This window comes from Limulus polyphemus, unplaced genomic scaffold (genome assembly GCF_000517525.1).
Source record: "Limulus polyphemus unplaced genomic scaffold, Limulus_polyphemus-2.1.2 Scaffold92, whole genome shotgun sequence".
NCBI classification, from domain to species: Eukaryota; Metazoa; Arthropoda; class Merostomata; order Xiphosura; family Limulidae; genus Limulus; species Limulus polyphemus.
The window spans coordinates 246507-258533 of NW_013665702.1; the positions used below are offsets into that span (position 1 = coordinate 246507).

Sequence of the window (12027 nt, forward strand, 5' to 3'; positions counted from 1 at the left end):
CCAAATCCAAAAACATCAGTGTGCCCGGTTTTGAAACACAAATAATATGTTGTCTTTGATTGTCATAATATATGTTATGATATGTTGTAGAAAACCAATATTTTAACTTGTTTGGTAAACTGTTAGTCATCATAACTGCCTCTAACAATATATTATTTAATTAAACATCTGTAAAGGCTAAGATGTGTTTTATTGTTTTTAGTACAAACTCTTTACAGAATTATAAAAAGAGTTGGGTTCAAACAGTAGCCATTGTGTAATTCTATAAAAGTCTTTCAATAATTTAGTTTTTAATACATGTGACATACTGCTTGTCTTTAAAAGTAACGTTTTAACATTATAATTCCAAGTTTCTCCTGCAATTTTCAGAACCCACTTCTCTTTCTGATGTATCTTCTAAGTTGTATTACTTTTCAATCTGTTTTACTTTCAGGTAGGATAATTTAGCAGTATAATTTGATCTGTCTTTGAATATTTTCAGATGTCTCATGCTGCTGCTACCTCTCTCTGTAAGAGTATGAAATTGGCTTGCGAACTCTACCCATCTCGTCATGTAGCTTTATGTTTAGATCCATATTGTGGGTTGGGCTTTGTGCTCTGGTGTCTGAGTAGGTAAGATAACTAAAATAATAACATATCCAAACCTAAACCAGCAGAAATAGTCAATCATGCATCCAGTAGTGGAAGAGATGATGATCAGGAAATACAGTTGTCATTACAATACATGTTAACTTGTTGCAGTGACATTAAGTTTTTCAAAGAAACTTTTTACCTGTTGAATATGCTGATGGATTGTTTTACATATGTATTAAAATAAGTAAAAGAAAATTGAATATTTTTCAAGTATGTCATTATTTTACTTTCCTGACTTTTTATGGGTGTGTTTTAGAATCAAAATACAATTAATCACTTCTTCTGTATATGAAAAGCTTACATATTTTTTTGAAACTATGTGTTATATTTTTCAGAGGTTATTTCAGTTACTGATATTACTGTTAATTTTGAAATTCAGTTTTTTTGACAGAAGATAACACCACAAAGTTGCCGTAAATAGTGACCTCAAAAAGTTTAAGCTTTTAGTTATTTTTTGACATTTTTGAGTATGTAAAAGGTTTTACTTTTTTCTAATCAATGATTTTTTTTTCAACAGTGTCTACTCTGGCCATCACTCAATCCTCATTCCTCCCTCTGAAATAGAAGTTAATCCAGCTCTGTGGTTGTCTGCCTTAAGCCAGTTTAAAGGTAGAAAGGTTTTTATGCAACATAACTACAAACTAGATAGCTTCCTGAATATATTGCATCAGAGTCTCGCAACTTTGGCTTTCTGTCTTTTTAGCACTCTTCCATGGCAAAGCTTTACTCTTTCTGTATTTTATTTTCAACTACAATTGTTTTCAAAGTGGAATTGTTTACTTTGCTTCATACATGGAAGGGTTTGTTTCTGTTTTGACTGATTGTTTTTTCTTTAGTTATTCACTGAGGAAGAAATGTAGGTTTTTACACGCCAAGTTACTCTAAAGCTAAAACCCGAATGATTTTTTTTTAATCAGAGTTAAGAGCACCCATTTGATTCTCAAGTAGCATCATCAAGAAATGGATATTTTATTCATGTAAAAGTTTTTATATTTAGAAAGTTTTATATGCACCAGATGTTATATATACTGCACTGCAAAAGGTAACATTACCCACTCACCATACTCTGCAAAGAAATTTTAGTAGATTTTAATAGTGGTGTCAAAATGTGTGTAACATTCAGGAATTATGTGAATGTGAAAGAAGGGAAATCATACTCTGTTGGAAGTGTAGAAAATTGTGCATCTAAAACCTTTCTTGTTGGTTTCAAAGTGTTATTGGAGCATGACAAATTTTCACTTGTTAGGATCATAAAAAAGTGACAGATATTGATCAACCTTGCAAGCAAATTGTGAGTGGAGTTACTATATCCAATGTGGTTATATATGAATAAGCACCATCTGTGAAGTTCATACTTTTGAAGGGTTGTGATGGGGAAAATGTCCATCACTCCCAATAATGCTTGGCACCATTCTGTTTTTCTGTAAAACTTGTCAGTTACTAGAACTTCATTATTTTCAAATCTTGTGGTCTGGTGAGGTTGATTGTCCACTTTTGAAGTGCTTCTCAAGTACAGGTTTGAAGGTAGGCAAGTGAAAATTTAGAACATAAATGTTTTGGGAGTGTTTTTGCATATAAGGCATGGGATTTGTGTAAAATGTATTCATACCTAAAGACATATGGTTAGTAAAACATCTTAAGTAAATATGTTCCATAGCCCTGACAGAAACATTTGTCAGTAGGCCAATGCTCCCTGCCACAGAGCATATAAATAAATAATTTGCTTTCAGATTTGATGCAAAGGAACCCACTTTTTCAAAGAAAAAAAAAGAGAGTGAAGACAACATCTTTATTGAAAGTATTCACTTTGAGCCCAGATTTTAACTCTGTAGAACATCCTTGTAACCCTGTGAAGGAGATAATTAAAAAAATGATAGACCATTTGTCCAACTAGCTTAGTCTTTAATGAAACAAAGGAAATAGATTGCATTAATTATCTGAGAGAACTTAGTTGAGAATATGCCTCACAGAATAACAGCAGTTATTCAGGCTGAGGCTGATCTATACGTATAATAGTATAGTGTATGTATTTTCATTAAATTATTAAAGATATCTTAAGGTTTGATGTTTACAGAATCTTCGCTTTGTTAATGTACTATTGTTTTATTTTTTTAGTTCGGGACACTTTCTGTTCATATGGGGTGATGGAGATATGTACCAAGGGATTAGCATCCTCTATCAACCAGCTCAAGGTAAATAAAGCTTTCCAATTCATTCAGAGTGTAACTAAAGACAATGTTTCTTAATGTGTGCTATGATTCACAAGATGTGATACAAATAAACATGTGACACATAAACATCAGGTTCTGGAGCTGACATAGCCTTCTGAGCATAAAGAACAGGTGTATTTGTAAACATTTATAGATCTCATTAGTTTGAAACATAATGCTTATAAAAAAAAAACAGACAAAATATAATAGTAATCGTGAAACAATTCTGAGAGTAACCTGTGAAAGGTTAATCTCAGAAGTCTACAATTCAGTATCTTGAAACAAATGGTCCTTCACCAAAGTAAGGCAAAACTAATGCTATGGTCCTAACACATGCACAAAATGAGTGCAGTATTCCAATAACAAAAGAACATTTTGATACTCTGTTTTTTTTCTTTCAGCTTGTAATGAAGGAAGCTTGTGTATCAAAGAACCTTTTGTTATAAAGACAACATGCTCAGCTAATAAAATCCAAGATTCTTCAGTTATGAGAAAACAAATGAATATAGGAAATTTCATGTTATTAATCATATAATTAGTTTGATGTATTTCTTATAATAGTCACTGTTCTAGGTGAAAGTAAAAATTAACATTAGATAAAGCCATAATTTTTCAGTGTTAACATTTCATTGAGCTTTGTTCACCAGCAACGAGGTGTCAACTTGAACTGTGTTCGGACTTGTGTGGTTGTAGCAGAAGAAAGACCCAGAGTTTCTCTCAGCAATTCTTTTTCCAAGCTTTTCTCCAGCCTAGGACTTTCTCCTCGGGCAGTCAGTACCAGTTTTGGGTGTAGAGTCAATGTAGCTATTTGTCTTCAGGTGTGTATTCAGATATTGTAGCTTATGACTTTTTCTTGTCAGAAGTCTATTTTTTTTCTACCACATTAACATTATTCTAGTATGATGTTCACAAGAAATAAAAATTCCATTAGTAAGTAAACACTTAGTCTTTTTTATTTAAAATTAGTGTCTTTAATACTATTGGTTATAATGTTTAAAATAATTTGGAATATAACGGTTATTATGTTTACACTTATGAAGATTATTTTGCATTTAGGCCGAACCTTACGAGTTGTTTTTGGACTTATGGTTGTAAATATCATTAACTGTAAGGGTACTCAACTGATGAATCAATGAATTCTCATTGTTATATGTTTTAGTTTTCTTGTGTAATGATTTTGGATATTAAGTATTTTTGTCAGTTTCTTATACATAATGGGATTCATTAATTTATAAGTTACTTTTAGAAATAATCAACATATTTATCTTATTTCTGATTAGAATTATTAATAATTCTTCTTGAGGTTTATACCGTATTAACAAGCTGCTTCATACGAATATGTTGGCTGCAGCTGTATGAAACAACTTTAAAAGTAGTGATATTGTATGATCATTTAGAAAAATATCTGTATTAAAATACATCAGAAACTGTTAATTACACATAATTTTTCAGTAGGTACTTTTTGAAACCAAAAGTGTTACTAGTAATCCCAACAAATACCTTTTGGTTACTTTTTACTGTCAGTTATTTTCATTCTTGTATACAGGGTGATTATGAAGACACGCTCTATATCTAAAATGATTTTATTTTAGAATTTACTTGTCCCTGAAGAACTAAGTTTCACCAGAGACACACTAAGAATCACAAATTTTATTTAGGAAGGTTTGAACATAGTACAGGTTGTTTCAAAAAGTGTTCAGTAAGCTTTCTATCACTGTCAGTCAACATTTTGTCATTAATCTTTGCAAGTATTGGGTTTCCCTTATAATTACCTTGTACTTTGGTTTTGGTTTCTTTCTGTTAGATTTTAATGATACATATCTCTTTAGGGAGCATCTAGTCCTGACCCAACGACTGTATTTGTAGATGTACGTGCCCTTAGAAATGACAGGGTAACACTAGTTGAGAGAGGAGCACCTCATAGCCTGTGTCTTGTAGAATCTGGGAAGTTGTTGCCTGGGGTTAAAGTTGTTATAGCTGATCCTGAGACCAAAGGTCATTGCGCTGACTCACACCTTGGGGAGGTAAAATAGAGCTTAATATGTTCATTATTCAAATACTTAGATTTTATGATGCAAAATGGGATAAATTATTTGAGTTTTATAGCACTTGATGTGCTGATTTTTATGTGATTGAGATATTATGAGGAACTTCTTTCAATAAACATTGATGTACTGTTGTGTTTACTGAACTTGTTTTTGTTTGACTTAACTTGGGAGTAACATGAATAACTGACAAATACATTATTAACATGATGAATTGGAAAATATAAAAAATGGCCAAAAATGATGAACGATGAAAATGTAGTTAATGTTTTGGTCAAACTTGGAACTGTGTTTTTCACAAAAATGTATTCTAGAAGATGCCAAAGAGTTATATAAATACTAGAAATAAAAAAGGGAGTCAGATGTTGTGTAATTTTTACCTCTTTGTTCTATTTCTAGAATTGTTGAAAGCACAGTTTAGTTTTTTGTTCACAAACTTTGTGGATCTAGATTTATGTAAGAAATATTGTTCTCTCTACAGATTTGGATACAGTCCCCTCACAATTCTACTGGCTACTTCACCATCTATGGAGATGAATCACTCCACAATGACCATTTTAATGCACGTTTAATGACGGGTGACACTGCACAAACATATGCTCGTACTGGCTACCTAGGGTTTTTAAGAAGAACTGAGTCAGTACAGGCAGATGGTGGTGAGGTTTAAACTTTTAAAACATTTGATTTTTTTACTTGATTTAGTATTGGAAAAAATCTATCATGTTTTTATATAGTTATCAGCTCTTTGAATTAATTGTTTTTAAATGTATAATAGAAATATATATATAATTAAAGGACTAAATATTGTGTGAAAAAAGCAGTCTGATGAAAATGAATTATTTTTTAAGAGTTATAGACTGGTTTGAAATCATTTAGTGATTCATTGAACTAAATTAGAACACTTGAAAGATTAGTATAGATGAGTTTTCTTGTATCACTAAGTGCAATAAAGCAGAGAATCATCATATAGTTGAACTACACAACCCATTATTTTGTTCACTTCCCTTAGAAACTAAAAACATATGCTCATAGAAACATGTTCAAGAACTAGAGTTTTAGTTAGAAATAACATTAATAAAATACTTGCTGTTCTTTTTCTCATTAATTAACTGCATTGATGAACAGATGAAAAAAAAAGCTTTTATAAGACTGTTTAAAATTTTGTTTATTATTTTTAGAGCTCCATGATGCAGTGTTTGTAGTTGGGGCTCTTGATGAAACAATCATGCTGCGAGGTATGAGGTACCATCCCATTGACATTGAAAACAGTATTCTACGCTGTCACAAAAAGATATCAGAATGGTATGTTGTCTAATTTTTAAACTTTTGCCTTCTTATAGTAAACTAGAGAAGAGAGAAAAAATTATAATATATTGGATAACAAATCCTGTATTACTGACCAGTTGCAGTTGGTAACAGAGAACATTACAGAATACATCTTTAACATAAGTTGTTCAAAGTCTGTAACAATGATTTGCACACCTTGCCCCTGGCAATCTCCATGATGTGGGACTTTTCAGGTTAATAACTCTGACAATTGTCACATAAGATTTGTGATTTATCGTTATTTCTGGTTACAGCTATAATGTTAAGTTAAGCATCCAGATGGTTGAGAATATGTTATGATGAACTCTGCATAGTCTAAAGTTGATGTAAGGACACCACTATATCACAAGAAAATAGCTTTATAACTTTGTACAGAGTGGATGCCAATCAGGTATGGTTCCAACAATTCTATAGTTCGATTCCTCTATAAATCAAACACCAGACATCTACCTTGCACAAATAGACCACTAGTGTTGGAAGATGGGGCTTTAAGACCTAGACACTCATCTGTATATGAATACCCCTCTGTATGTTTTCAAGATATGGAAAAAAGCTTGGTGAAGATTTTATTTGTACATGCACCTCTCTAACCTTTGAGTTAGATGTATCACACGTATGTTTTCTTTAACATGGTATAGTAAGTTGTGATTTAAAATATATTTCATTGCAATGAATAACAAATCCCATGCCAGTGACCAATGTGAGCAAACTTGTTTAATACTGAAAAGTCAAATTTTTCTCAAGTCCATTTGTTTTATGTCCAGAGATAGCCTTAAGCACACTTTGTCTCTGTATCTGAAAGTCAGATAGCTTTAAATACAGTGTGTCACTCAGTCTTCAGATAGCCTCAAACACATTGTCACTGTCTTCAGATAACCTTAAAGACATTTTTGTCTCATTATGTGAAAGAGTAAGTGAAAGATGAGTGTTTTTGAAAAACTATTGATTTACAGTAAAATGCAATACTTGTATATAAAAAAAGAATTGGTTAATATCATTGTACGTAAAATTCTGAAAGCCAAGAAAATACATAACTGACACTTATAAACTAAAAAAATTCTTACATTAGATTTCTTTGTCATCAGTGGATGTAGTATGGTGGCTCTGAGATTGAATAACCTTCTAGTAGCATTCTTTCAGTTTTATATACAAGGTGGACCATAGGAACCTTCCAATAAAGATGCTAAAGAATATTAATTATGTTGTATTTCATGCAACTGACTCATGTGGTGATATATATAAGTGATCAGGTGAGGTTAGACTGACTATGCAATCATGCCAATATGGTTTAATCATTTGTGTTATTAATTTTGTTTCTCTTTATTGGAAAGGTGGTACATTCTTACTGAGGCCACCCTATATATGTGTATGTGTACAGTATTTTTATCTTTTTTTTTTACTTGGTATTATTATAGTATTAAAAATATTTTAATTTTTCATCATTCATATAAGATAGGTTTTCAAATTGTTTACTTTCAGAACTCGTATATTTAATACACTGGAGCCCCATTATAATGCAGTCTGCTAAAGTGCACAACTCATTATAACACAGGTCCATTTTGGACCCCAAGATTTTCATTTAAATATATATTGTTTATGAGGCCATTTTAATGATTTTATCTCTAGTTTTGCAACTGGTTTGACACTTTTGAAGGGACCTCACTATGATGTAGTATCATGATGTGGGCTGCATTATAGCAGGGCCTCAGTGAATTTATTTCTGCTAACTTCATCAATACAGATATTCTTTCAGTTGATTGGGTGTGTACTTTTGAATGTTACTGGTAAGCTTAAGTTTGTTATTATAGCTGAAACACTTGTTTACCTTCAGTGCTGTGTTTACTTGGACCAACCTGTTGGTGGTGGTGGTAGAGCTTGATGGAAATGAAAATGAAGCTCTAGATCTGGTACCCTTGGTGACTAATGTTGTCTTGGAAGAACACCAGCTCATTGTAGGTGTGGTTGTTGTTGTGGATCCGGGAGTAGTCCCCATTAATTCCAGAGGAGAAAAGCAGCGAATGCATCTTCGAGATGGATTTTTAGCCGACCAACTTGATCCAATCTATGTGGCATATAACATGTGACCAAATGACTACTCTTCATGAGTTACATGGCAAAACCTTTTGACCAATCAGTGATATCTGTTACTACATGTCTTTTTTTTATTATTAATTTCCAAAAAAAAAGATGGATGTAAACTTCTTATCAGTCTGAAAAATAGCATTGGAAAGTTTATATATATATATTATGGACCATTTCCAACCACCTTAAAACAGCTTGGTTATACTTAAGTAGCTATTATAATAAAAGATGTATGTACCCTGTGAAGACATGGTTTATTCATACATCATAAAGAAGTACTCTTTAACCTATCCATGGGACATATAGACAGATCAATATGTTGTGAGTGGTAGTCTATACTTGATTAAACAATCACTTTAACTTAAAACAAAGTTGAAATTATATTTTAATTTGCAAGTTTTCATCAATGGGTCTGTTATCCTGCAAAAGGCCCTAGACAGTTAAATGAAGTTAACTCATGTTAAGACTGCTGTTTTTCATTTTACGACATGCACTTAGAAATGAAGCATCCAAGAAACGTGCTGACCCTTGGATCTTACAAAACAGGAATCAGTAACTAAGATTCTAATAGTATTGCCTAATGTGAAAGGTTTTTAAACACCTCTGTAATAAATATTGTCTTGGTTAAGTAGGTTTTACAAATACTTTACATATCAAAAATTAGGAAGTTAATTAAACATTATCTCCTTAGTAGTACTGTGAAGTTAATAACTTTTAAAAGGTTGCAGTAACAGCACTATATCAGGCTGCATAACCAAAAGAGAAACTTGAAGTTTTTAATTTATTGATCCATAGTTTAGGTTTTAAACAGGATTTTCTTTTTACCTACTATGTTATTTATCATTATTGATTCAATGTTTATGTAGCATTTATACTTAATATCACATTGCTAATATATTTAGAAACCACTAGGTTAATTATGATAAGGTGATAAGTAACACCTAGTATGTAGAAAGTTGTTTACCACTTCCAAGGTGTTCCATGAAATGTGAAACCTGTATTAAGTTCACAGTACTAGGACTGATAAATTTTAATGTTTCAGTTTAGTGCAAAGTCTGTCAGGAAAAACATTTTTTTATAACTTACAGCATGTCACTTTTTAGGAAACTTTGGTAATCTATATAGAGAGAAGTAAAATTTAATGTTTTTGTTTGCTTCAAACCAAAGAACTCTATAATACGTTCACATTTGATGGACACAAGTGTCATCATATGAGTGTATCGAATGTTTTAAGTTTTCGAGTGGAAAAAAGACTATGTGTAAGTATTGAAATGAAGTTTTTCTCATTCAAAGGCACTTTTTTAGATATAGAATAAACAAAGTTGCTTTGAATACACATATAAACTCGTATTTTCATGTCTCCCCTCCTCCCCATTGATTTGAGTGCTTATAATGCCAGATAGCCCATTATCCAGCTTTGCCCTTTGAACAAAAACAAACATATTTTCATGCATAACTTAAGAATTATATTTTTTTGTTTTAATATTGCTTCATAAATCAATAACTTTTTTATTTTAAAAAATTAAATTATCGTTCATCAAAACGTGTTATAGTAGTTGAATTCATCTTCTTATAAAACTTATTTAATAGATTGTTCAAGCAGAGTATTCATGATGATTACATTGGAATGGGTGTCAATTGTCTGTTGTAGAAAAAATACAAGTATAGAGGACAACGTTTGTGAAGTATTCCATCTTTAGGTCCTCAAGATGGATGATTTTGTAAACGTCGTCCACTACACTTGTGTTTTTATACAACAGGCAGTTGCCACCAGTTCCAGTTTACTCAATAATGTACATATTTAGCTATAATGATTAAGAAATTTTACACTTAGCTAATTTGAAAAACAGAGCCTATATATTAAACCAAAATAGGTTTGATGTATGACTCTCAGATTATTTCAAACATGGTAATAAGAAGATTAAACATTAACGGTAAAGTTCATAGTGGATTTTGTGAAACAAATTTAGCTGATTCCTACATAAGTAAGAAATCCTGTACCCAGAAAGCTTTGTTAAGTAAGTCTGTCCTTTGTATATGTCAGATTTTAGTGCCTGTTAATACTTAGAGTAGGTTCTAAGGATACTGAATAGTATGAAGAAAGTCCTATATAGATTCAGTACTTCAATGAATCCAGCCATTAAACTTTAATTTTGTGTATTTTATGCTGCTTTTATTTTTCTAATGGTTTATTATCATTATTTCTCTACTCAGTTTGAAGTAAAGCAGTTTAAGGTATTAATGTGTGTAGATTTTGAGTGAAATGCATTTTGGTAGTTATTATATCTTCATTTTTGTACATAGAAGTTTGTATAAAAAAAGAAAAAATATATGTATTAATCCATTCAAATCAGATAAGAGTTGATAAGTAGATGTACAGTATGGTGACAAGAGATTTCATACTTTGCCCAGTGAATAGTTTCAAAAATGAGTTTTTGCAAAAAATGATTGAAAAGTCATTAATATATAGATGTGTGGAAACTGTCCATAGAGCATAATATTTCCATGTTATAGTACTGATAAATATTAATATAACCATCAGAAATCACTAAGTTAAAAGTTTTGAAGCTTGTTTAACAGCTTATTAACATAGGATATAGAACAAAATTGATCAGTTCAATTTATTAGGTAATATTTGTTGTTAGAGAAATGAGGAATTCCTTGTTAATGGAATCAATCACAATATGGCTGTTATGCATGAAATTTCAAATTGACAACAGAGATGTAATATATGTGGCAGCAAAGTAACCTACATATAGCAGTATGTAATACACGTTTTAATAAAAATGCATTGTTATTCAGATTTTTTATCCTTTTAGTGAAATAACACGTAATATATATATATAGTCAAATCCGGTTCTGTACACACAATTTGGACTTTTAATACGTATAATTTAAGCAACATCAGTATGTCTAAACACCAGAATGGAGTATGTACAACACGACTTCTCAACACAGTTCTAACCTATAGTGTTGAAAGTTATACACCCACCAATTCTTTCCTCACGAGTTTATTTAGAATGTGTGTTTCATCAAAGATAAACAAATTACAAGCTTAGAAGCTATCGTTGTCTGTCGTTATTCAGTAACATGCTTTTATTGTGACACAACACGTACATTTTCAACTTTAGACATGTTCAATACAAATGAATTTTCGTAAGTCAAATGACACAATATTAAATGCAGTATTATATCAGATACATATCATGGTAACAGGTATACTTTAATGGTCTACTTTGATCACATTATTGGAAAGCTTCAGGTCTCCATTTTTAATTTTTTATCGTAACGTTGAAGCTACCTAACATGTGATTAACATTTTTCAAAGAACATTTAATTCACAGTTAATGATGGATGTGATGTAGGCTACCTTAATTAAACGATGAAGCAAATATATTTAATGACGCTGATCTCGCATGTGATTCTTTAATTCATCTCATATTTCATTTCAGCTATCATAACTCAGAAATTCTTAGAAATATCCTCTTTAATAGGTAGATAATAAAATATAAAGCGTCAGTTCAGATAGCCTTATACCTAAAGGTTTAAATGTACTGATATATCTTGTACTTCTGGCGTTAAAACAAAAGGCGAACTTTTGATGCATATTATTAGGCCTAAGAAAGTTGTCATGATTAAAAAAAACACTGACCTCATTTCCACGGAGCAATAAGTTAATGATAGTGTCAATTTTTCAAACATTATCATAACTTTCAAGATTTATGGTGTTT

At 31.3% G+C, this 12027-nt stretch overlaps 1 protein-coding gene across 1 annotated transcript in view; it reads left to right on the forward strand.

The window, feature by feature from the left end:
• Positions 1-11097, forward strand: part of LOC106468845 (disco-interacting protein 2-like) — a 100538-nt gene extending 89441 nt beyond the window's left edge. Inside the window, 8 exon segments of the mRNA XM_022398090.1 lie at positions 482-612; positions 1151-1242; positions 2749-2825; positions 3491-3661; positions 4673-4867; positions 5370-5544; positions 6067-6190; positions 8046-11097. Of these exon segments, the coding sequence (XP_022253798.1) occupies positions 482-612; positions 1151-1242; positions 2749-2825; positions 3491-3661; positions 4673-4867; positions 5370-5544; positions 6067-6190; positions 8046-8298 (1218 nt within the window). The 3' untranslated portion in view covers positions 8299-11097.
• Positions 11098-12027: the final 930 nt, after the last annotated feature.